Here is a 27,484-nt window from a genome sequence, read left to right on the forward strand (position 1 = left end):
TGTCGGAGGCTGCATAGTGTAGCGGCCAAGAGCATAGATTCTAAAGCCAGACAGACTGGGTTCAAATCACAGCGTTGGTGTTTCACAGCTGTGTGATCTTCGACAAGTAACACAACCCCTCTGTGCTTCAGCTTATCCCCCCGTAAAATAAGAACAACAGGACCTACCTCAGGATTGTTAGGAGGATTAAGTAAGTTTCTATTTATAAAGTGTTTAGAAAACACCTACAATGTAGTAATACTTAAATGTTTCCCAAATAAAATATAGAAGAAAGAGTTGTACAGTGGTCTGAGTTCAGATTGTGATACCCAAGGGCCAATTCACAAACAGGTGCTTACGTTATAAAGGCAATAGTAATTGTGGCAATTACTATTATAATTACAATTACGTTATAAAGGCAATCGTATGTCGGACAATAGTAATTGTGAAAGGAAACCCTCTGTGGTTTTTGTTTTTTGCTTTTAAAATACATTGTTGGCATTTAGAAACGTTTAATGCTTTAAGATAGTCACCTATAGCCTTCAAAGGGTCAGGCTCATTTACACCTCAGGGCCTTTGCACATGCTGTTCCCCTCTGCTCTTCCCACACACATCTCATGGCTATTCCACTGTGCTCTTTCACGTCACTTTCCCAGGGAGGCTGCCTCAGACAACCCAATTTTAAATTGCATACCTCCTCAGATTCCATATTCCCTTCCCTATTTTTCCCATATAAGTTGTTACCTTTTAATCTATTACTTGTTAATTTTATTTTCTGTCATTCTCTACTAGGATGTGAATGCCAGGAGAATAGAGAGTTTTGACTGTTTTGTTCACGGCTGTATCTCTAGTGCCTAAAATGCACCAAACGCACAGCAGGTGCTTAATAAGTATTTGTGACACGAATAGAGGAATATGTCTCTTTGGGATCAGCTGAATCTCTCAGAGTTATTAACTTCATAACAACTATGCCAAATTGCCCTGAAGCTTCAGCTGTAACTTTTAGCAGTCTGGCTTTTAGCTCAACTGTCAGGTGGTTCAATAAGACTCATCAGTAAGATTGCCATCATCTGATGTACCCGTTGCGTCAACCCAGATAAGTCTCCCTCTGTGCGTAGTTCCTTCTTTGGCGTTTATCTTACAGACTTTTTTCATGTTTATCCCTCCAAATGGACCAGGATGTGAATTACTGAATACCAGGTACTGAGCAAATGGATTTTCGTTAATCCGTCAAGGTAGATATTAAAAGCTTGGTTTTCCATGCAAAGACTCTAACTCCACGCAGGGTGGCACAGCTAGAAATGGCTGATCCAGGAATTTGCCTGGATCTGACAAACTCTGAACCTGTGTTTCCTTTGCTGTGGCCTCTGAGTACGAATTCTAGTTACTCATTTGCTTATTGGTTTTACTTTCTTTTCGTCCACAATAAAGTTGAGTTGATAAAGCCAATGTGGATTTTCTCCCAGAAATAATGTGTTTTAAGCATGTATATCAATAAATTAGATAAATGTTACATTCTACTTTTCTCCCACTTTTCATAGACCTCCAGGTCTTTTTAAGTTTATCTATTTCTCTTGGTAATTAGTTTATCTCTCTCTACCTGCCATTCATCTAGTATTAATATGCAGAAAGCATTGTTCTAGGAACTAGGTGAGCCGCAAAGTTCTCACAGCATTTTTGTCTAAAGGTAGATGAAATTGCCCCGAACATTCAGTCGTTCAACGAAGTTTTATTGAATGCCAGCCGTGAGCCAGACGTTGTGTTAAATACAAGAGACACAACAACATGATCCTCGTCCTCAGGAGAGTGTCCTATATAACATACGTGTGTGTAAAGAATGTAACAGCATATTGTAAGAAATTCTTCAGATTCTCCAACTCAGCAAATTAGTAACAAATGGTAATTACTCACCACTTAGGTGACAGCTTTTCTGCAGCAGAGTCCTCAGGCAATCAGAGCCCCTGCTTCTGAGACACCAGGAAAACACACACACACACACACACTTGAGCAGCAATAGATCAGGTCAGGATTCCATTTAATCTATCAAATGAATGATGTGCACATTTCACTTCTTTGTACATACTCTTCCTAACACATTCTTGAGACACTTACAGTGTCTGTAAACACTGTGGTTATTATTATACCATCAGACATATGTAAGCTATGATGAACTCTTTCAGTAACAAGCATGATTAATTCATAATCCTATTAACTCATTCATGACTTCTAGGAAAGTCAGGCTCACAGTCTCTATGGTACATTTCAGAATGCTTTTGTGAGATTATCGTAACATCACGCAATAGCTAAATTTAAAACCCATGACCTGACTGGAAAGTGTACCTGACTGCTCAGAGTTTTAGAGAACTCCCCTCCTGAGGTCTCTGTTCTGAGCACATTGGGGTACCAACTGGATGCCATTAGCTAGTGAGCGATAGATTGCCAGCTCTGCATTGTGTGGGAAGCTGACCATGTGACCTCAAATACTCCAAACAATTCAAGAGTTCCTAAAATATGGCTGGGTGGTCATTTTCTCCTTTATCCTCTCCCCAGAATGTCCAGGGGCCACTGTCACCCCCACCACCATGCTTGGCAGCAAACGGCCCTGAGCCACTCCCTCTACAGACCTTTAATTACAAAAACCACCTCTTTTGTCCCTGACAAGCCAACAGGGCTTTGTTTAGTTTAGTTTTGTTTTTTGTTTTTGTTTTGTTTTGTTTTGTTTGGAAGAGTTACCTAGAAACCAAAGTAAATTAAAAAGTGATCAAAATTGCCATGGGTGACAAATTACATATGAAGGAGGAAACACTATACCATAACAGCGTTACCATGGGGCTGAAATGATGCTTCATGAGGATTTCGTGGCCTGAAATAGTCCTATCACGTTCAGCGCTGGTAGAATCTTCAATACTTTTCAGAAAATTTCAAGTCCAAGTTCTAGGTACGGAGGATTTTATAATCCCATTGGTCCCCTGGGAAATGACCTTGCCCTGTGCCCTTCACCCCCCTGCCCCCCACGCCCCCCGCATCCTGGACTTGGGCCTCCTCTCTCTGTCTCAGGTTTTTATAACCTGCTCTTTCCCACCATCCCGTCCCCTCAATCTGACTGGTGTGTTCAACTCCCCGATGGCTCATGACACAGGAAGAAGTTTCATCTTTCCTTCAGTGCTGTAATTATAGTCTTACAGTTCATGATAGTTCAAGACACTTTAGAATAACATCCACACATGTATTTGTCCCATCATGAGAAAGGGTGAGCGTTTCCTCAAAGGAAGATTTCTGAAAGTGCTGCCTCAACACTGGTTTTATTTAAAATAAACATATGAAAGAGTTTAATAATGATCTAGTCACAAGATCTAAAGTTTTTACTTAAGAGGTGAATGACATGAAAGTGAGATAATAGAAAGAGTAAATTCAAGTTTTTAATAATGAATAATTTAGTCGTCTTTTCATGACATTAGAAATAAATGGGAAATGGAGGGGAAAGGTACGTACTGTCCTAAAAAATTCAACCATTTGTTAACCTTTCTTCCCTTCTCCTTAAATGCAGAATCTAAGGAGCTGGCAAAGCAAGTTAAAGACACAAAAGAACAAACACTGTACGATTCCCCTTATACGAGGGACCTAAAATACACAAATTCATAGGGACAGGAAGTAAAAGGGTGGGTGCCAGGGGCTGGGGGAGGGGGAATGGGGAGTTAGTGTGTAATGGGGAAGGAGTTTTAGTTTGGGATGATGAAAAGTTCTGGAGATGGATGGTGGTGATGACCACACAACAATACACTTAAAAATGGTTAAAATGGTAAATTTTGTGTTAGGTATATTTGAACACAATTTTTAAAACATGAGTGAGGGCGGCCAGATGGCTCAGTTGGTTAGAGCGGCAACTGGACTTGGAGCTGAGCTGTGCCCTCCACAACTAGATTGAAGGACAATGACTTGGAGCCGATGGGTCCTGGAGAAACACACTGTTCCCCAATATTCCCCAATAAAAATTAAAAAACAAAAAACAAAAAATGTGAGTGAGAACATCGAATGCTCAGAACTCACAAGTGTCCTCTTCAAATGAACCAGGTATTTTCGTCCTTTATGTCACGTCAATGTAGCAGACAAGTAAGACGTGCCAGACGCGCCAGCTGCCGTGCTGGGCGAGGGAGGCGTAACGCAGGTTGCCAGGCCTGTGATGCTGAACCAAGTGTGTGAGCATGTGACATTCGACCTCACAATTTGCCTTTAAAACTTTCTGTCTAGGAAACAACTTGAGAAAATCCTGACCATGTGCGTGTGTGGCTGTTCTCGAATCGCATGGAGTGTGAGGTGCCCGGGGATCCCTGGCCACACTCAAGGCCAGACCCCCACCAGAGCGCCTGGCCTGTGAGTGGGCCTCTGGCTGCGCCCTGACTTTGCGGGCAGCAGAGGGAGGCCTGCACCCCACACCACACAGACAGCACTGCCCCGATGCCAAATGGTGTCTGTTTACAAATGTGTGGTTCACAAAAGGTCCTTTTTCCTTAGCTTTCATTTTTCTCCTATCCCACAACATTCATCTTAAAGTAAGGAGTATTTGGCAACTTGATTCCATAAAAAAGTCCGACTCCCTGAAGAGGAGAATATTGTATTTAATTTCACTTCAAATCTTTTTGAGGGGACAAAAAAGAAGGTTGGTGTATTTTCATTACGGGGTTACATTTGAATTGTCTAAAGACCTGTTACATAATAAATGGTTATGGTTAATACATTTGCTTGTGGAGTGCTGATTGTGTCTGTGGGAAGCAACCAGTATCAGGAAAATCCACTCAGATTTGAAAATTCACCATTTTGTACACGGAGGGCTTTGACTTTTACTGACCATACAAAACCTCCCCCTTTTTAAAATGAAGTAGTAACTGAAATCAGAATGTTATCACCTTGGAAAAAAAGAGTTCTTTCCAAATTCTCTGAGGCAGACACAATGTTAATATTCTTGGAAGGAGCACCTTATAAGTGAACCTGTGGGGTGTGTGTGTTGTGCGGGAGACCCTGCTCGCTGCACCATTGGTCGTGCGGGAAGTCATGCGGGGTCTCTGCTCCCGCTCCCCACACAAGAAAGCAGGACACGGTGAGGCCAAAAAGGAACACCCACGGAGCCATAGGTAGGGGAGTCATACCACTATAGTCTCACTGGAGGCTGGATCCACACTGTCCGCAACCCGCCATCCTAACTGCAATCCGCGCTTGCTAGCTCGCCACCATCTTCTTGCTAGCCCCCATTTGCTGCTAGCGTAGCCACAGCAGTTATATTAGTGGCCAATGGCTCACTGGTTACAGCTGACGGCCAACTAGCCACAGCTGGTGGCCATCCAATCACAGTTGATGGCCATTTACTACCTGAGCCAGCACCTGTCTATGTGAGGCCGAGAGCCTGGAAACTGCTTTCTGGGGCTCTGTCCCCACAGTGTGTGTGTGTGCAGGCATGTGTGTGTACATATGTGTGTGAGAGAGTGCATGCATGCGTGTGCATGTGTGTGCATGCATGTGTGTGTGCGTGCGTGGGCATATGTGTGCATACATGTGTGTATGAGAGCATGCATGCATGTGTGTGCATGTGTGTGCAGGTGTGCGTGTGTGTGCACGTGTGTGCATGCATGTGTGCATGTGTGTGAGTGTGTGTGCGTGGTGGGCAGTAACTGACTGAGCGTTTCCTGAACACTCAGGGAATGCAGGGCCTGACAGATGACCCGCAGTACCTTCTGTGCCCTCTACGCAGGCTGTACCATTGTCCAAAGATAAAACATAATTTTACCTGGAGGCCTTAAAATCCCATAAATTACAGTATCGTGACAGGCTGCTCATCCCAGTTCTCCTGGGATTTCTGTTTCTCAGGCAAGAATCCTCTCCCTGCCTCTTCTGTTTATGTCATTGGGCAGTTATTCGCTCCCTCAGGGAAGGTGCTATTTGGTCTTTTGGGGAGGATGTGACCTGCCAGTAAGAGGATTAGAAGCCACCGTGCACCACAGCCAGTGCACACAGCATTTCCTGGGGGGCCTACTTCCCGTGGTAGCCAAGGCCTAGATGTCTTTGCTCCTCCCTTCCCCTGGCCATTCAGCGCCTGGGGGTGGCATAGGGCAGGCCACCTGGGAGGTCAGGCACTTCAGGGTCACCACAGACTTCCTATGAGGACTCCTTCCTGGAGGCGCTGGGGTGCCGCTTGGCAAAGCCCAGAGCACAGCTCAGAGGGCTCTGCCTCCAACCCCTGCAGAGCAGACAGAAGCTTCTGCACCAGGAGGATGACCTCAGGCTCTGTTTCTCCAGACTTTGGAATAGCTGAGTTGGAATAAATACTTGGGAAAACAGATTCTTCTTTAAACGGTTTCCAAGTAAGCTGAACTGACATTTAAGTACTTGTAAAAGGGCTTTCATCCACCCCCTTCCTTTTTCCAAAGCAGTGGAAAACATTCCTTAAATGAAATCTCAGGTGGAAGCCCAATTGTGTAAAGTCTCTCTCCCGTCGCTGTTATGCCCCCACGGTGACTCCTAAGGGCCTCCTGGGAATCACAAGGCTCTGTCGGAGAAACACGGACGCTGGGAAGTAAATTCCCAGGAACTGTCCCACACCAGCCACTGCCCTTGTCCCCCAGCCATCTTGATGTGGTCTCAGAGTCCATCAGAGGTTTGGCCCTGTCTGGGGGAGGCAGGCTGGTGTCACGATCCCGCTGGGAATTTGAAGCTCATTCTGGACCCTCGTGCCAGGAAAATGCACGCGCACACACACACACACACACACACACACACACACACAATTCTCCATGTAAATGTAGATGCTCCATGGACCCTTTGAAGCCCATCCCTACTGTTCTCTGGTCCCTGCAAACAGTTCTTTTGATGGAACAATTTTCACCTTAGATTGCAGGTGAGACACATCCGAAATCATTCCTTTGCTTTTGAGTAACCACGATGAGTCAGGTTCTTTTCTAAATGCTGGGGAATCAACAGGGGCCCAGACCGGTAAGCTATCTGCCTCTGCACAGCTTACGTTTCAGAGGGGAAAAGATGAAGGACAAATCGTCAAATAAATCAGATGGTAATTTCAGATTCTGATACATGAGTGGGAAGGCTAAGCCGGTGGTGCTGGCGAAAAGGTGTCTCAGGCAGAGGCAGGCGAGAGGTCTCCCAGGAGATGGCATTGGAGTTGAGACCTCAAGGGTGAGAACACCCCATGGAGGGCAGGCGGACAGGCCTGCCAGGCAGTGGAGACAGCAAGTGGATGCAGGTGAGAAGGAGCTTGTGAAGGACAAAGAAAAGCTGTGAGCAAGGAGAGAGCTAGAAGACACAGCTGGAGGGGGCTGCATCTATTCCTAGTTTAATGGGCTGTGTCTAGGACTCAGGGGGCAGGACCCGAGCACCCGCTCCCATGTACCCCACATGCTCCCACCCACCCTGCAGAGCTTGCCCCTGCAGCCTTACTATGCTTCGCTCCTCTCAGAAGACACCTCCCTTCTGCCTGGACAGGGGCTCATTCTGATCTGTCTTCTCTCCGTGGTGTAGGGGCAGCAGCATCTTACTTCTCTGTGCATTTCCCACAGTGCCGCACACAGGGATTGGCAATTATTAGCTCCCATAGGACTTGTTGAAAGAACGCAGCTGGCGTTCAGGTGGCCCAGGCCTTCGGCTGTGTTAGTGTTGGGATGATTTCTGACCAGCCTAAGGTCAGCCCCAGATGAATACAAAGCAAAGAGCTGTGTCTTCTGTGGGGGTCACCTGAAGGGCTTGCAATTTAGTAGGTGATTTATTTACAGTTGTAGTGTACAAATGTTTTAAACATGTACTTGTGCCAGGTGGTGAATTTTATAAACCAAATTTATTAACTATGTAAACAATTAAATGTGTAAGTAAATAAATGTCTAGTGCTGTTTGTGGCAGAGACTCCCCACAGTGAGACATGAAATGTGGCCAGCACATTACACACACACACACACACACACACACACACACACACACACACACCGTGTTGCTATTGGAATGAGAGCCCTGGTCAGATGGCACCAAGTGACATCAAACAGCTCAGTGAGTCCTTGTTCCAGAGACCACGCCTGGTTAACTCTGGCTTTGCACCTCTCCATTCAGAGGGTGGGTGTCTGCTTAGCTGCTTTGATCTCTGATCTCCCATCGCTCTTCAGGCTGCTACTGGTCTTCCGAAGAGACAGCTGTATATTGGTTTCCTACCTTCTTTTCCTCAAGAACTTCCAGAAAGAAACAAAAGGGATTCTGAAACTCTGAGCCAAGCAGCTCCCGGAAAGAGGTGTGCCCAGAATCACAGACAAGGTGCCCAGGCTGGGTCTGGGCCTGCCTGCTGCTGCCAGGATGCCCATGGGCCACTGGAGCTGGATCCAAGACCTTTTCTAAGGTGTCTGTCTGAGGACAAAGGTGAGTCACAGGTGGGGAACCCGAGTCAGACAAAGAGGGCAGGGAGGATGGCTGGGCACTCCTGTCCCCTTTTACTGGCCGGGGCGGGGTCTAGGAAGAGCTCACTGGACAAGACTCCACACAGGTCTAGGGGCACACCCTGAAGATCCTGAGAATTTCACCGTCACCCCCAGGGGTGAGGGACAGAGGGTATGGAGAAGCATGTAACAGGCTGACGGGCTGACTACCAGGTGCTAGAAAGCCTGGTGGCTTGGGAGCCCTATGAGGTGGTCTTCTGGTCGGAAGTCCCAGGAATGCCAAAGCACTCTGTCAATCACCCCTCTTTTCTGCACCTCCAAAGGGGGCAGACACACATACAAAGATGTGTGAGGCCCATTTCAGATTTATCTAATACCCACCCTCACCCCAGAGGCTAGAAGATGATTCTAGAAGGGTTACAGGGGCTACTGACTTCCATTTAATGATGAAGACAGATGATGAAGACATTAGGCTCTTCTTGCCTCAGACCCCGGAGCTATGAAGGAATTGTACTTGCCCAGAATTATCCTCTCTCAGCATCACTATGATACCTCCAGGGTTGGAAAAGAAGATCGATTGGTCTACAAAAGTGGAGAGACTAGGGACCACTTCAGGATTCTAAAGCCTAGGGAAACAGCTCAGTCCCTTCAAGCACCGTTTCTCTCACACTTCTACCCCCTTACCCTCCAGGAAAACTCCATTAGGACTGCTCAATTGAAATCACACTGAAGTAAAGGTCTTTTGCCCATCAAATTCACAAGGACCAGCATCCATAGTCCAGAGTGGGTGTGTGTTAAGGAAACATGTTCCCATATACTGCTAGTGGTAATGTACATTGATATAAACTTTCTAGAGGGAAATGTAGCCAAATGCATCAGATGCTTTAAACATGTTATACTATTCGGCCTCAAAATTCCACTTCTAGGACCTTATCTTAAGGAAATTACCATATGTGTACACAAGGATTAATTACAAAGATACTTAGTTCAATGTTGTTTGGAAACAACATAAATAAACGTACACTAGATGATTAGTTGAATAAATATAAGACCTTCATATGTTAGAGGGGAATGTCTCTTGCTTAGCCTCTAGTTTTGTGGGCTTTTCCTCAATTTACCTGGCTTCTTTCCCACCCTTCCTTGTCCCCAGAGTTACAGTGGTTGGTGAGTTCCAGGCGTTGGGAGGTGATCAAAGGCCATGTGCTTGGAGAAGTTGCCCTTCCTTCATCCCTCTCCATCAGGGCCCTGGGAGGCCAGGACCTGGTGTGTTGTCGGCTTTAAGTTTTACCTGAAGTGGGTTCTTGCAAGATCTGAACTACCTGTGCCAGTTGGCAAGCCCAATTTGTCTCATCGTGAGCCACGCCTTCCAATTTGGCCTTAATTAGGAATAAGGGTGATATTTTGGTTCTCCACCTGCTGTCTTCTCTCTCCACTGATTTGGGTGAAAAAGGTCGCTGCTACTTATTGGTCTTTTCAAAGACCCTCAAAAACATGCAACAGAATACTACGGTGCCTTTAAAACGGGTATAGAAAAAATACTTAACAATTAAAACGATCATATTTTCAAGCAAAAACAGCAGGTTACAAAAAAAAAAAAAATTTGTAAAACGTAGGTGGGAAAAATGAGGGAATATCAATCAATATATTGTAGTATTTTTTTCCTTACGTCTTCTGCATTCTCTAAATATTTTTATACGACTCTGTTTCGTTTAAAAAAGTAAGAAAATCTCTAACAAATTACTCTGCTCAAGCATAGCCTGCCTGAAGCTCGAGGCAGGGTGTGACCTGGGGGAGGTCGGGGCGGCCCTCCCCATCCGATGATCCCAAGGTTAGACAAGTGAGCCTTTCCTGCTCGTGACATCTCAGGGAACCACCCCCCACCCCCACCCCCCGGAGCCCGTGTGCGCCACCTCTTACACAACCGGAGGCAAGTGTGCTCGGTGAGTAAAGATCTTGTGCGTGGTTGTGCGTAGGTTCCACAGATCTCCGCATCCTCGGAATCCTGCAACCCTGACTGCAGCGCTCTCAGGCTGCCCGGTGCCGAATGTCGGTGTCACCCTCCCAGAGGGCAGCTGCAGCTGGCGCCCGCGGCTGCCGGCCACACTGACACCTTGCACTTGGCCTCGCTCTGTCCTAAGAGTCACCACGTCATAACCCCTCTCCCGTCGTAGCGAGCATCTGCTTTCATCTGTCCAGGATCCCTTCTGCTACTAGGCTCCCACGGAGACCTTTCCTTTCTGTGTAACTGCGCTCCTTCCAGCTCAGACCAGGCACTTCCTTCCAGGTGGGCGGCCTGCTCCCGCCTCCAGGGTGGACACGTGACCCTGAGCCTCACGCACGTGACCCACACAGGCGAGCAGAGCGCAGAACCCCTCCAGATGCAGACAGTGCTTGGCTCAGCGGTGAGCATGTGACCACGGCTGGTCCAATGAGAATCAATCCAGGGACTTGCGCGTGCTGTGCTCGTGAATTGGGTTTTCTCTCTCCGTTGGGGTGGAAACTATAGGAGTGAAGCCTGCTGCTGCTAATGCCCATCTTTGGGGGGTCAGGAGGGGAGGGGGGACAGGGGGGTGGGTGCTGCCAGGGAGTGAAAACTACAGAACGGAGATACCTGTTTCCGGAAAGAATAGCATTTGAAAGTTGATAATTACTTTTTATGAGCTTTTCGATCTTGGACAAATTTAAAGTAAGCTCATCCTCGGTTAATAATGGTAATTATCATGAAGCACTCAAGAGAGGATCAGATAAACTAATGTGCATGAAACACAATGTAAACTGTAAAAAGCCAGTTTCATTTAAGTTAACTGGTACTATAACGTCAGTAGAAGGAAAAACTGAAAAGAAAAAATTGAAAGCTGAGACCAGGAGACCAGTTTTTTTCTCCAGCTGCCAGCATAGGGCCTGGTTCAGAGCAGGATACACAGTAGTAATTACTCATTATTAAATACATGAATGTGAGGCAAAGATGATTCATTATAATAGACTAATTCTCTGAAAATCATTTTGTGCAAGTCTGTTGTGATGTTAGTGGTTTCTGTGGGGACCATGGAAATGTGCTCCACTGATTAAAGAAAATCCCCGGGGGCGGGGCTTATAGTGGACTGACAGCCCCAGGCGCTCACCCTGGGGGTTCACCAGTGCTTCTAAGCCGTGCTTTCCCTGGGTTCCTCTAGTCAGTGCCTGAACATGGTGAGTACTGAGCCATTTCTTTTTTATATTTTTAACAGCTTAATTGAGGTATACGCCACAGAATTCACTCATTTAAAGTACACAATTCAATGTTTTTTAGTATATTCATGAGTTGTGCAACCATCACCACTATCTAACTCTACAGCATTTCATCATCCCGAGTAGAACCCCATACCATTAGCATTCTCTCCGTTTCCTTCACGCCCAGCCCTAGGCAACCGCTAACCTGTAATACTTTTTGTTTCTATAGATTTGCCTATTCTGGACATTTCATATAACTGGAATCACACAATTTGTGGCTTTTCTTTCACTTAGCATAATGTTTTCAAGGTTCACCACATTATAGCTTGTAACGATACTTTGTTTCTTTTTACTGCTGAATAATATTCCACTGTATATATAGATCATTTTTGTTTATCCACTTATTAGTTGATGAACTGTGGGCTGTTTTCACTTTGGGGTTATTATGAATAAAGTTTCTGTGGATATTCATGTACAAATTTTGGGGTTGACATGTATTCACATATATTCATATAAATAATAAATTCAGTATATTCATCTTTCATTTGTCTTGGGCATATACCTAGGAGTGGAATTCGTGAGTCATGTGATAACTCTAAATCTAACTTTTTGAGTCACTACCATACTGTTTTCCAGAGCAGCTGCACCATGTCTCCATTCCTGTTAGCAACATGTGAACATGCCAGTGTCTCCACACCCTTGTCAATACTTGTTACTGTCTGTCTTTTGTATTCTAATACCATTTGTTGAAAAGACTATTCTTTCCCTCATTGACTTGTCTTAGTACTCTTGTCAAAAATCAATTGACTACAAATGCAAAGCTTCATTTCTGGACTTTTAATGTTATTCCATTGGTCTGTGTGTCTATCCGTATGCCGCTCTCTTAACAACTATAGTTCTGTAGTGAGTTTTGAAATTGGGAATTGTGAGTTCTCCAACATTGTTTGTTTTGTTTCTTTGGTTCAAGACGGTTTTGGTTATTCAGAATCCCTTACATTTCCATATGAATGCTGGATAATTTCTGTGAGATGCAGGATCCTTCTTAAAATGGGCAGTTTTGACACGGGGACTTCCCACTACCCCGCCTGAAATATTCCCAGAGCTGTACTGAGTTGACACTTTTCTTGACACATAATCCTTCCCCACCCCTCTCTTGTCACCGGTGTCACACCTGCATTAGTGTACCTGCCTACTTCCGTTTATCCTTCACAGCCATTTCCCCCAATAAATCTCCTGCACTTCCAATCCTGTCTTGAAATCTGCTTCTCAAAAGACCTGAACTGACTCAGTTTCCTAAGCCAAGTCTGTTTAATATACTTGGAAATATGTTAGTCAACTAAGGAAGGGAAATTTCAACTTCTAGAAAATACCCCTTCTTTTAAGAGATGGGGCCCAGAATCCTCTTGATAAAGAGAGTGAGCTGTCACAGCTCTGAATGTCCCAACCTGTAGCCCTTCTACAGTCAGAGTTGAAATGGCCTTGATCACCTATAACCATACGACATGATAATTTTTCCTTGTGGTTTAACCCAGTTTCAGTCTAGATTTTTTATTTTTCAACTACAGTTGACATACAATATTATATTAGTTTCAGGTGTACAACATAGTGATTAGACATTTATATAACTTATGAAGTGATCACCCTAAGTCTAATACCCAAGTTTGAGTCCAGATTTATCTTATTTGCAGCCATAAGCATCCAAACCCCTGGTGACAGTCTTTGTGTGGCCATGAGACACCCTAGCAGTGTCCTTATAAGAAATCCACCATTAGCCTCAAGTTAATTCAAGTTTGCATTCTATCATTTGTGGACAAGAGAGTAAACAAATAAAATGTTTGTGTTTCTAAAAATCTTGTAGGAAGAAGATAAATTGAGACAGTCATTTGCATAGCAAGAGAAAAATGAATCTTCATTCTACCTTTCTCTACCTGACAATATTTCATCTATTTTTCATGTATTTCATTTACATTATTCAGATGTAAAAACTGAATAAAAAGTGTTTAGATAGACATTAAAAGGAAAAGGGAGGGAAGTGAGAATTATAACCATTATTATGCACTAGATACTTTTTGGAAGTTCCAATTTCATAACAAAATGGAAATGTTTCATCAGTCAAGAAAGCATACAAAAACAATTGCACTTCCAATCAAACATCTTTTGAAACCTGTCACCCACATAAGGAAAGAAAGTAAACATATCTACCAGAGTCAGGAAGAAAACTGTTACGGCAAAAGATCACTTAGCAAGAACTTGCTAACCATCAGTGAAGCTTTGAAGAAGATACAGGCAAAGATGTACCAGACACTTTCTTATTCATTGAATAAATAAAGATGAAAGGATACCCATCCTGGGTTCAGGTTGTTCATAGCATATTGGGAAGATAGATTTATTTTTTTAAATAGCTTTATTGAGATTCACATACCATCAAATTCACATACCATAAAATTTACCTATTTAAAGTGCATAATTCAATGGTTTTAGATATGTTGCATTATTAATTTTTAAAAATTGTAGTAAAATATTTATAATTTTTTATATTGAGTCAAAACTAGACTGCCTCTACCCCTTTAGGTCATTGAAGTTTTGCCCTCTGGGAACCCCTGATCCTTCTTCCCACATGGCAACTTAAAGTGTCTGCAGGAAGCATCATGTCTTCTTTTCTCCCAGCCCTGCCCAGTTCCTTTCATTATGCTTCACTTACTGTGGCTAATACATCTCCCACTTTTGACTCTCATCCTTGGATAGGAGCTACTTTGTTAAAGTCTGTTTTAGTCAAGGTTCTCTAGAGGAACAGGACCAATAGGGTGTGTGTGTGTGGAGAGAGAGAGAGAGATCTTCAGGAGATCTTGATTGATTTTAAGGAATTGGCTCATTTGATTATGGAGGCTGGCAAGTCCAAAATTTGTAGGGTGGGCCAGCAGGCTGGGGAGGTAGGAGAATTCTGCTGGCAGAATTCTGTCTTGCTTGGGGGAGGTCAATTTTTTGTTCTATTCAGGTCTTCCACCGACTGGAGAAGGGTCACCCACATTATGGAGGGCAATTTGCTTCACTCAAACTGACCGATGTCAGTGCTGATTTCATCGAAAAACACCCTCACAGAAACACCCAGTATAATGTTTTACCACATATCTGGGTACCACAGCCCATCCAAGTTGACACGTAAAATGAATGTTCATAATGTCTATCTTGAGAATGGGGTGCCTAGATGACAGCAAAGTGGGCACGTGACGATCAAGCTCTGGGATTGGGGGTGTACAGGGCATCATTTGCACTTTTCACACCCATCTGCACCAGCCCCCTCTGCTGCTTTCACACGTGGACTGGCGGGGCTCTGTGCTCCTCAGAGCAGACGTCACCTGTACGTCACAGGCCATCCCATTGTCCTTCCTTCCCATTGGGCAGGTTTCTTGAAAGAATAATCTCTACTCATTGCTTCCATTTCCTCATCTGTTGTGCTTTAACTGTTTTTGTCTGGCTTCTCTCTCCACTCACCATTGCCTTAGTTCCGGAATTCCATGGGCGCCCCTGGACCTCTGCGGCACTAGACACTGTCTCTACTCCCCAACGGAAACCCTTCCCTCCTTTGACCAACACGATCCACTTCCTGTTCCGTTCATTTCAATAATTTGTAATGGCTGTGTGTCAGGCACTGCTGGGTGACGGGGGCACAGGAACGCCCAGACCTCACTCTCCTGGCTCTCTGTCTTCAGGCTCGTCCCTTTCATGGATAGAAAAGCACAGTAATATGTAGATTGCATAGGAACTCCATAAAATGTGCATTATCCATTCATTAAATTCTGAGCTGCCATAAAGTGCAAGACGTAATGAAAGGGACCCACTCCAAAACAAGTGAGATATGGCCTTTCACCTGAGGGAATATGGGGTGATAAACATGTTCACAAATAAATACATTATAAAGTAGAAAGTGCCAGAGCTTTTAAACGATCTAATTATATGCTATGAGTCAAGATCAAAGGAAGGAAACCTACTTTTGGTCTCAGGCAAACGACATGTGAGCGGAACCCTGAGGTGAGCGCAGGATCTGGGCATGAAGAGCAGAAGGCAGGCCATTCCAGGCAGAAGCAGCCGCAGGTGAAAGGCACACCTGTGGGAGGTGAGGTGCAAGGTACACAGGACCTGCTGTGGGCAGCCGTTAGTTTCATACTAACCAGTCTGGCATTTTGTTTCAAATGTGCAAAAGGGACCCAGTGCAGGTTTTTTGGCAGTGACGTGACATGGTGAGCAATGGGCTTTAGAAGGGTCTAAAACAGTGATGGTCCCAGTTCAGGTGGCAGGAAATGGGGCTGAGTCAGAGGGCTGCCTGGAGAGAGGAGAGGAGAGAACTGGACAGCCAGGCAGAGGGAGAATCGTAGGGGATGCGATGGATGTGGGAGAGGAAGTCAGGAGACTTACTTCCTGGTTTGGGTTTTCGGTGACTGAGATGTACGGCCTTTAAAAGAAATAGGCCATTTAAAGCTACATGTGTTTGGGTGATGATGGATTCAGGGAAGAGGGAAGAGTTTTTCATGTAAAAGGGCTGGATATGTAAACACCACCTCCTGTGTTCTGTTGGTGAATAAGGTACCACTGATGGGATACACTTCTGTGAGATTAGAAGGTCAAGTGTGTTGAAAGCCATCGTCCCAGCCCCTTGTGCCTGGTTTCTGCAGGCAAGCAACTGTGTGTGGGGGTGGGGCGGGGGCAGGAGTCGGTTAGCGTCAGCTTTCCCACATCCATGTTATTCTAGGCACTGTGTTGGTGGCAGCAGCCTGTTTTGGCTTCCAGATCTCTAGATCTCATTCGTGGTTGTATCCTCACGAGGCAGAAGGGGCAAGGGATCTCTCTAGAACTTCTTGTGTTAGGATGAGGACACCAATCCTATTCCTGAGAGTTCCACTCTCATGACTTAATCCCCTTCCCAAAGGACCTACCTCCTAATACCATCACCTTGGGGGTTAGGATTTAACATACGAATTTGGGGAAGACACACACATTCAGACCGCAGCACATGTTCTGGCTTTCTATCATTTTTTTTTTTTTTTAATTTCCAAACTAAAAAGTAAAGGGACTTTGAGAACACACAGTGAGCCATAAGTCAGCCAATAAAGAGCCATCTGTGATACGGACCTGGCTTCTTTCATAAACAGTCTGCAGACAATGAGAGCACTATTAGAAACATGCCGTGCTGCACAGTTATTTGCACTGCTTATCTCGCATCTTCCTAGCCGTCCTTTGTGCACAGTTATGATCTTTGCTCTCAGTCCACGTGCTTTTTCTCCAGCGGTGACAAACAGCCCACGTCTTGCCTCTTCTAGCGCGTGTGTGTCTCTCCATCTTTTCCATCCAAGCGCCTATCGTCTTGTGAAGTAGTGAGCTGAGCTGAGTGCTTCAAAACTCATCGAATAACCAGCGGTGCCCCTCACGTGGTGTCTGTCCTTTAGATGGAGACTAAGCACCTATTTATGTGATTCATTTTCATCAAACTCGCTGAGGGTGCCTGTGCCGGAAAACGGCTCTGGTTCAACCCCCCACCCCCCACCCCCGCAGCCTCTGTGTGGTTGTGGCAGCCGTAGTACCCTGCCAGGCCATCCTCCCGAGGGCCATCCCTGTCCTGAGCTGGGAATTCTAGAACGACTAGGCCTTCTTCTCCCCTGCGCCCCCCACTTTTGTTTTTGTGAAAATAAGAAATCTTTCTACTAGCTAGGCATAAGCAATTACAAGACTATATTTGAAAAGTAGCGTCGGAAGAAATCTAAACACAATTTGGTAGTAACTTTAATAATTTTTAATAAATGTAATAATTTTAATGAATCCACCTTAACCCCCCCCCCCCCCCCCCGAGTTAAAAAGCTCAAAGTGGAGCTCTTCAGAGCAGTTTGGCCTCAGCACACGGGGAAGGATGTGACAGGCTTCGATCCTTTCCCAGGGAGGGTGCTTCCTGCCTCCCCGCCACACTGGAGCCCTCACTCCTGCTCCAAACTCTTAGCCAACAGTCCCTCGTCCCCTGCGATTGGTAAGAAAGAGCCAAAATGACTTTGTCCTTGAGGACTCAACATAAAAAGCCACAAAAACAGTTTTCCCCATGGTCACGATGTTGCTTCTGCGATGCTTCCTGCTGAATTCCTACCTGCACAGCAGCGTACGGCTTGTATTTCAGAATTAAACCAAGATCTCGCCTGCGCTCCCTCCCTGTGGGCAATGCCTTCTCTCCAAGTAGCCATGAGAAATATACTGGACAAGAAATGCAGGATGACAGGTCAGAAGAGGTTTCCACACCAGTTCTAATGCAGACATACAGCTGGGCTTGGGGCTGCTTTCCGAGGGCTGGTTTGGTCCAGGTTTCCTGGGTGTTTCTTCGGTTAACCCTTCTTACAAATTCCAAAAAATAAACACTCCATATTCCCTCACAGGCCCTTTTGTGTGTTCTTCTTAAAGCAACGATGGGAGCAAACAGAGAAATTTCCATAAATCCTAAGCATTGTGAACGATAACGGTATCTGACAGAGTTTTAAGGAGTTTCGGGAGACTCGGGTTCCAACCCTCCATTCCTTCCACGGTTCACAGCCGCCCGCGGGGTATTCCCTGTAGCGGCTCCTCCTTTGAACATCCGTGGACCCTTATTCCTCTCTGCCCAGATTACACTGGAGGCTTTTACTAATGTTCTGATACATCTCCGGCAACTGTCATTCGCAAAGGGAAGCAAAGATGACTAAGACATGCTCCCTGCCTTACTGAGACAGATGCGTAACGAGGAAGTGACGTGCGTGCAGCAGGGACGCTGAGGGCTAACTCCGCAGGTGACAGTGCCAGGAGGACCACCGGGGTGTCTGCTTCAGAAGCTGGGGAACTTGGGGTGCACCAATTACAGACTCAGGAGGATTTGGGACAGAAGGAGTTTGATTTTGGAGGACGAGTTTGCTGTGTTGCTAAGACTTACAGGCAACGTAGACAAACCCCTGGAACTCTGGCTCTAAAAACCGACATGCCACTTGACATCCTATATGGCGTCTCGCTGATCGGTGTTTATACCACGAAAATGGATAAAACGTTCTGTTACTTTGGGGCCTCCCTGGGTCAAATGCATTTTACATGCATGCAGTATTATTTCTATGTTTCCTGGGACTTTCATGTATTTAGCTACTTTTATATTCCTAAATCTTTTCCTATTTCATATTACAAAATGCCGAATTCTTGATTCAAATATGGGCAGGTTAGAGCCTCATGCTTTGCCAAGGTGACTACCACGAGCATTCTTTTGAGTTAATTTTCCAATTCACACCTGCTGACCGACCTACCACGGATTTCACGATTTTGCTTCAGGACTGGTTTCTCCTGGACACGTTCCCCAACTGGCAGGCATGAAGACGCACCATCCAGATTTGATACCACACTACTGCATGTGCTCAAATCGGCTCTTATATCGGCTCCCAAGTGTCACTCTAATGGGGACCATCTCACCCCCAAATATTGCTGTGAGGAGAAACTGTTGGAAAGCACAAGCACAGTGCCTATGGAGTGCAGTTAACCTCAGACCTAGGGAGTACCTTGGTCTAATGCACCTGGATTTAAGAAAGGCACCCGACACGTTCCTTCATGATCTTTTTGTAGATGAGATAGAGAAATGTACCTGGAGAATGGCTCACCCTGTGATCTCACTCCAAGGATGCAGACTAAGCGATATATCCACCTGTAGGATGGTCACTGACGGCCCACCACAGCCTGTGCCAAGGTCTTGCTTCCCCAGGCATTCCTTCCTAAAACCAAGTTTAGGCCATGATTTACATGAACACATAGGTGCCATCTTTACCTAATTCCACCCGCCACTACTCAGTTTGTTACCAAGTTCTGTCAATGAGTGTTCCAGAATTTCTCTCTCTCCTCTCCATCTGCCTGTCCCAACACTGCCCTAATTCGAGCCTGGGTCTTTCCTGGTCTGACATTGTAGCATCACATCGTATTTCACTTGATCTTCTATCTGTCCATGGGCACTGCCTTCCTCAAGCACAAAGACGGTGTAGGACGTAAGGCCTGTGGCCTGTGTGGGTCATGGGACCCCTCAACTCTGTCAGTGTCTAATGTGTCCCTGAGAGCCTGCAGAAAATAAGCCTGGTCGTCTGAGACGTGCATGAAGTGGAGGGCAGTGGGCAAGGAGCCAAAGGAGCCCGTTCTGGGCCTGCATCCGCCAAGGACCAGCTCTGTGACCCTGGACGAGTCCCCAAGCCTGTCTGCCTCACGAGGGACACAGTTAGGATACTCCCTGCCTTGTTATCTTGTAGGTGGTAAACATCCCATGAGATAACTGTATGGCCACAGTCTTTGTAAACGGGAAAACACTAAATAAATGTCAAGCACTATTGTTACTAATATTTTATGTCAATCACTTTTACCAAATCAGGCTAAACCTTGGGTATTAATGCTAAAAACACCCATGTTAACATTTATTTACTCATTATCCTCCAGTTCTATTTCTATTTGTGTTTTTTAGTGTTTACATATTCATAAGTAGTTTAAATTGGATTTTTGGAAGCTGGTGGTGAATCCTAACTGCAGCAGAGAATTTTTCCCAGAGGAATTTCTGTGTGCTTATGGGTTTATTCCCATCATAAGGAAAAGCATTCATAATAAAATTATTTGCTATTATGATTTATCCAGCTGTTATTGTAAAAAGAGGCAGTGACCCCTCTGCATTCTTAGAAGTTCCTTAGAGATTTTCTTTGCTTTGATGCTTGGTCTAAATTACTAATTCTTTTAGCAATTTTTAAAGAAGGGTACAAAGAGGAGATGTTTCCAGAGCCCTTGTATATCTGAGAATGCTATTTTGCATCTCAGCCTTTCCCTCCCAAAACTTGTTTTTCATTGTCCTTTGGCTTTTAATGGTGTTGTGCAATCGCATTTTACAATTGCAGCGATTCTGGGATCATCGTAATTTTTGTTCCTTTACACGTGTGCCTGTTGTTTCTAGCTGAATGCTTTTAGCAGTGATTTCTCAGGATTGTGAAAAATGTCCTCCATAGATACTCCAACAGAGGGCAGGTTCTATACTCAAATATGTTTGGAAACACTGGGACATACAGGCAACGCTCTGTGTGTTCTGTGATCAGAGGCCTGCTGATGTCTACAGTGAACCTTCAGCGCTTAGGTGGCATTTCCCCAGTGGATTTAATAAGGGACTCTTTTAGTCCACAGAACACTGAGTAACATTTCCTGGGAACTGTTCTGCAAAGCCCAATTTTGGGTATGCTGGTTTATAATTTTTCTTATATTTACATTTAAACTCTCAAAAGAAAAGGCAGACTGTGTCTAGGTGAGGCTCTCTTTCCACTGTTTTGCTCGTTTGTTTTGATGTGGAATGCAGGATTTTCTTTCTTTTTTTTCCTTTTTTAGAAAGTATGGTAAAATATACGTGACAAAACTCACCGTTTTCTCTATTTTTAAGTGTTCAGTGGCATCAAGTACAGTCACACTGTTGGGCAATCAACAAGGATTCCCTTTTAAATCGCACACTCATTTTTTCTTCTCATGTCAAGCAAGTTTTATTAAATTCATTGCATAGTATGCATTCACCCGAGCACCTCCAACGTGGTACCCGCTGTCCTGAGCACTGGGAACACACGCGGACACAAGAATTGGATTTTTGTTACTGCTTTCCTTTCATCGTGCCTGCTTCCCCCTCAGGAACTTGAAGGTCTGGAGGGGGTGGTGCCCTCCTCCGCTTCCGTGCTACCAGCTCCACCCACATGCCTCCACTCAGCATCCTGAGATGATTCCCAGGGCTTCCCTCGGTAATTTTGCACTTTTCTGCTTTGATGATGTTTTAAATCATGGCACCGTGTTTCAGTGTCTCTGCATTTCTTTCTTTCTTATGCTACCCATCTCCTTTTTGAGCTTGTCCTATCATTTTATTTCTGCGTGCTCTTTCTCTGTGGCTTTCTTAGACACCGTGTGTTCTCAGTCCTCCCTAAGAATACCAGAGAGGGTTTCTACATGGGCTTTACTTCCTCTGCAAAATAATTTTCCAAGTTACGCTCTTCCACGTGGTTTTTCCCTTACCTTTTCCAGAAGAATGCGTGTGCCTGGGCTCCGCATAGATTTTTCTCCTTACTCACCCTCAACTGCAAATGGACTGACAAAGACCCAGGGGCGTATCACTGCCGGTTACCAGGGAGCTGGTTAAAGTACCGTTTGTGATTTACTTGTCACGCGCCTACAGGTTTGTATCAATTTCTCCCCGTCCATGGCTCAGCATAGAGCTAGCATTTGTGTAGTTCAGGTTTGCCAGGGAAGATCTTCCCTTACCTTAGCTCATATTCTGTGCATAAATGGGGTAGAGGACACAAACAGCTAAATGCCTTCTGGGGCACTGGTCTTGGGGCCCTTCCTGTTGCCAGCATCACCCCAAGCCTTGCCCTCCCTGCCCCAGCTTTGCTTTGAGTACAGGGGAGGCACCACTGCCACGCCTGCCCTACTTCCCGCCCCAGGAGCCTCTGTGTTCACAAGTTACCTGTGTTCACACTGAGAACTCCAGTGAGAGGAGCTGGGAGAGGAATAGGGCAGCACGGGCTCAGGCACTGCTGGGTGACGGGGGCACAGGAACCCGCAGACCTCACTCTCCTGGCTCTCTGTCTTCAGGCTCGTCCCTTTCATGGATAGAAAAGCACAGTAATATGTAGATTGCATAGGAACTCCATAAAATGTGCATTATCCATTCATTAAATTCTGAGCTGCCATAAAGTGCAAGACGTAATGAAAGGGACCCACTCCAAAACAAGTGAGATATGGCCTTTCACCTGAGGGAATATGGGGTGATAAACATGTTCACAAATAAATACATTATAAAGTAGAAAGTGCCAGAGCTTTTAAACGATCTAATTATATGCTATGAGTCAAGATCAAAGGAAGGAAACCTACTTTTGGTCTCAGGCAAACGATATGTGAGCGGAACCCTGAGGTGAGTGCAGGATCTGGGCATGAAAAGCAGAAGGCAGGCCATTCCAGGCAGAAGCAGCCGCAGGTGAAAGGCACACCTGTGGGAGGTGAGGTGCAAGGTACACAGGACCTGCTGTGGGCAGCCGTTAGTTTCATACTAACCAGTCTGGCATTTTGTTTCAAATGTGCAAAAGGGACCCAGTGCAGGTTTTTTGGCAGTGACGTGACATGGTGAGCAATGGGCTTTAGAAGGGTCTAAAACAGTGATGGTCCCAGTTCAGGTGGCAGGAAATGGGGCTGAGTCAGAGGGCTGCCTGGAGACAGGAGAGGAGAGAACTGGACAGCCAGGCAGAGGGAGAATCGTAGGGGATGCGATGGATGTGGGAGAGGAAGTCAGGAGACTTACTTCCTGGTTTGGGTTTTCGGTGACTGAGATGTGCGGCCTTTAACAGAAATAGGCCATTTAAAGCTACATGTGTTTGGGTGATGATGGATTCAGGGAAGAGGGAAGAGTTTTTCATGTAAAAGGGCTGGATATGTAAACACCACCTCCTGTGTTCTGTTGGTGAATAAGGTACCACTGATGGGATACACTTCTGTGAGATTAGAAGGTCAAGTGTGTTGAAAGCCATCGTCCCAGCCCCTTGTGCCTGGTTTCTGCAGGCAAGCAACTGTGTGTGGGGGTGGGGCGGGGGCAGGAGTCGGTTAGCGTCAGCTTTCCCACATCCATGTTATTCTAGGCACTGTGTTGGTGGCAGCAGCCTGTTGTGGCTTCCAGATCTCTAGATCTCATTCGTGCTTGTATCCTCATGAGACAGAAGGGGCAAGGGATCGCTCTAGAACTTCTTGTGTTAGGATGAGGACACCAATCCTATTCCTGAGAGTTCCACTCTCATGACTTAATCCCCTTCCCAAAGGACCTACCTCCTAATACCATCACCTTGGGGGTTAGGATTTAACATACGAATTTGGGGAAGACACACACATTCAGACCGCAGCACGTGTTCTGGCTTTCTATCATTTTTTTTTTTTTTTAATTTCCAAACTAAAAAGTAAAGGGACTTTGAGAACACACAGTGAGCCATAAGTCAGCCAATAAAGAGCCATCTGTGATACGGACCTGGCTTCTTTCATAAACAGTCTGCAGACAATGAGAGCACTATTAGAAACATGCCGTGCTGCACAGTTATTTGCACTGCTTATCTCGCATCTTCCTAGCCGTCCTTTGTGCACAGTTATGATCTTTGCTCTCAGTCCACGTGCTTTTTCTCCAGCGGTGACAAACAGCCCACGTCTTGCCTCTTCTAGCGCGTGTGTGTCTCTCCATCTTTTCCATCCAAGCGCCTATCGTCTTGTGAAGTAGTGAGCTGAGCTGAGTGCTTCAAAACTCATCGAATAACCAGCGGTGCCCCTCACGTGGTGTCTGTCCTTTAGATGGAGACTAAGCACCTATTTATGTGATTCATTTTCATCAAACTCGCTGAGGGTGCCTGTGCCGGAAAACGGCTCTGGTTCAACCCCCCACCCCCCACCCCCGCAGCCTCTGTGTGGTTGTGGCAGCCGTAGTACCCTGCCAGGCCATCCTCCCGAGGGCCATCCCTGTCCTGAGCTGGGAATTCTAGAACGACTAGGCCTTCTTCTCCCCTGCGCCCCCCACTTTTGTTTTTGTGAAAATAAGAAATCTTTCTACTAGCTAGGCATAAGCAATTACAAGACTATATTTAAAAAGTAGCGTCGGAAGAAATCTAAACACAATTTGGTAGTAACTTTAATAATTTTTAATAAATGTAATAATTTTAATGAATCCACCTTAACCCCACCCCCCACCCCGAGTTAAAAAGCTCAAAGTGGAGCTCTTCAGAGCAGTTTGGCCTCAGCACACGGGGAAGGATGTGACAGGCTTCAATCCTTTCAGGAGAGTGGCTGCACTGAGGAAATGCCCGGACCTTAAATTTAACAACTCTATGCTCTAGTTTTTACTAGCTCACTGAGTAGATTTCCGTATGTTCAAAAATCTGCCAAACAGGCTAAAAGCCAGTACTTCAGAATTAAACCAAGATCTCGCCTGCGCTCCCTCCCTGTGGGCAATGCCTTCTCTCCAAGTAGCCATGAGAAATATACTGGACAAGAAATGCAGGACGACAGGTCAGAAGAGGTTTCCACACCAGTTCTAATGCAGACATACAGCTGGGCTTGGGGCTGCTTTCCGAGGGCTGGTTTGGTCCAGGTTTCCTGGGTGTTTCTTCGGTTAACCCTTCTTACAAATTCCAAAAAATAACCACTCCATATTCCCTCACAGGCCCTTTTGTGTGTTCTTCTTAAAGCAACGATGGGAGCAAACAGAGAAATTTCCATAAATCCTAAGCATTGTGAACGATAACGGTATCTGACAGAGTTTTAAGGAGTTCCGGGAGACTCGGGTTCCAACCCTCCATTCCTTCCACGGTTCACAGCCGCCCGCGGGGTATTCCCTGTAGCGGCTCCTCCTTTGAACATCCGTGGACCCTTATTCCTCTCTGCCCAGATTACACTGGAGGCTTTTACTAATGTTCTGATACATCTTCGGCAACTGTCATTCGCAAAGGGAAGCAAAGATGACTAAGACATGCTCCCTGCCTTACTGAGACAGATGCGTAACGAGGAAGTGACGTGCGTGCAGCAGGGACGCTGAGTGCTAACTCCGCAGGTGACAGTGCCAGGAGGACCACCGGGGTGTCTGCTTCAGAAGCTGGGGAACTTGGGGTGCACCAATTACAGACTCAGGAGGATTTAGGACAGAAGGAGTTTGATTTTGGAGGACGAGTTTGCTGTGTTGCTAAGACTTACAGGCAACGTAGACAAACCCCTGGAACTCTGGCTCTAAAAACCGACATGCCACTTGATATCCTATATGGCGTCTCGCTGATCGGTGTTTGTACCACGAACATGACAAAACGTTCTGTGCAGTGTGTGGACATTTAGGATGTCAATACCTTTTTACTATCTAATCAAAACTTAGCATAGACATTTAGGCCCAAATATGTTTTCCAAGGGTTTTTATTTTGCAGATACATTATATACTAGGAGTGACGTTACAAGAATTTTTTAATTATCTTTGAGTTGATTCAGAATTTAATATGTTTGATTACCAAGTTTTATATACTTTAAAAAGCAATCAAGTGTTGATTCTTTTGCAGAAATCTCCTATCAGAATCAAGTTATTGGCTTTCCCCCAATTTTCCTATCCTGGAGAACTCCTAGCTTTGCAACTTACTTATTGTACAATGCAGGAGTCACTTAAAATCTCCAGTACTCAAAACTGCTCATCTAACATACAAGGTTGCTATAAAGATGAAACAATAAGATGTAGTGGAACGCAGTGAGGCACGGTGTCTGGCATATGTTACTCATATAATAAAAAGCTGAATTTATCTCCATTCTTCACTCTAAAGAAGCCAAAGATTCAAGCAGTCAGCCCTGCTGTCTCAACCTACAGTCTTGGCAGATAATGTCACTCAAGGGATAAATGGGGCTCTATACACAGCATGAAATTTGGGGGGTGGATCCCATAAAACTAATTCCAACACTGAGACATTAAAAGATTGCCAGAGCCCTCTATCATCCTCTAAATCTTTAATGTAGTTCAATTAACATGTCTTGAGTATTTGCTGTGTGAAAAGGATCAGGCCAGGTCATGATCACTGAAGGTCAAACAGGTAAAGTCACAACACGAGGGCGAGAAGGACACGACCACAAAAGTGAACCATGTGTAACTGGATATCCAGATGGGGGAGCAAACTGATCTTGACCCTACCAAATACATAAAAATTAATCTGAGATGGGCACAGACCTAATTGTAAAAGCTAAAACTATGAAGTGTCAAAAGGAAGTATAGAATATCCTTGTGACTTTTAGGGATCACACAGAAAATAAAAACCATAAAAAGTTGATATATTTTATCAGAATTAAAAACTTCTACTCTTTAAAAGAAACCATTACACAAATCAATAAGGAATGACAGAATGGGAGAAAATACTCAGCTCTACCAGGACTGGTCTCCAGAATATATATAAAGGACTCTTCCCACTCATCATCCAAGTATTTTAAAATTAAAAATGGACAGAAGATTTGAGCAGACCTTTCATATAAGAAGACAAAACATTATCATTATCCAAGAAAAGAAAACTAAAACCACAGTAAGACAGCATGACACACCCACCAGAACAGGTCAATGAGAAAGCCTGACACCACCACCTATAGGCAGAGCTGTGGGCAACCTGAATTGTCATACATCAGTGCGAAAAGGGTGAAATGACCCAGCTACTCTGGAAAAATGTCTAGCAGTTTCTCACAAAACTAATAAGCACAATGCTTACCCTGTAAACCAGCAATTTTCTCCTAGATATTTACCCAAAGGAAATGAAAGCATGTCAGCAAAGAAAAGGGCTTTACATCCCCAAACTGGGAACAACACAAGTTTCTATCAACAGTATATGGATAAACACATGTGGTATATTCACAAAACGAATGCCACTCAACAACAAAAGGAACCACCCACCTCCGACACAGGCAACAACATGGACGGACGGACCTCAAACACACTGCGTTGAATGCCAGAAGCCTCACACAAGGGAGTAGTACATACTGTTTGATTTCATTTATATGAAGTTCAGAAATGGGCCAAATTAATCTATGGTGAAAAAAATCACAACAGTGGTTGCCTTTGAGCGTGGAGATGGCAATCAACTGAAAAGGGACACACGAAAACTTCCTGGTTTGATGTAATGTTCTGTATCTGGAAAGTGATTTGTTATAAAGGTGCAAACGTGTGTCAAAACTCATTAAATGGTACATTAAAGATGTGCGTGTTTCACTGTATATAAATTTTCACTAAAAAAGAAAATAATTATTGAACTCTAGTTCATGCTATGCATGCAAAAGTGCCTAGGGGTAAAATGTACTGATGTCTGTAA

At 45.0% G+C, this 27,484-nt stretch overlaps 1 protein-coding gene across 1 annotated transcript in view; it reads right to left on the minus strand.

Annotated features, from left to right (window-relative positions):
• Positions 1-1,908: 1,908 nt before the first annotated feature.
• MIPEP (mitochondrial intermediate peptidase) overlaps positions 1,909-27,484 on the minus strand; it is a 199,571-nt gene continuing 173,995 nt past the window's right edge. Inside the window, exon 19 of the mRNA XM_074330042.1 lies at positions 1,909-1,946. Coding sequence (XP_074186143.1) covers positions 1,924-1,946 — 23 coding nt within the window. The 3' untranslated portion in view covers positions 1,909-1,923. The remainder of the gene's footprint in view (positions 1,947-27,484) is intronic.

The sequence above is a fragment of the Rhinolophus sinicus genome, linkage group LG04 (assembly GCF_036562045.2).
Source record: "Rhinolophus sinicus isolate RSC01 linkage group LG04, ASM3656204v1, whole genome shotgun sequence".
NCBI lineage: Eukaryota > Metazoa > Chordata > Mammalia > Chiroptera > Rhinolophidae > Rhinolophus > Rhinolophus sinicus.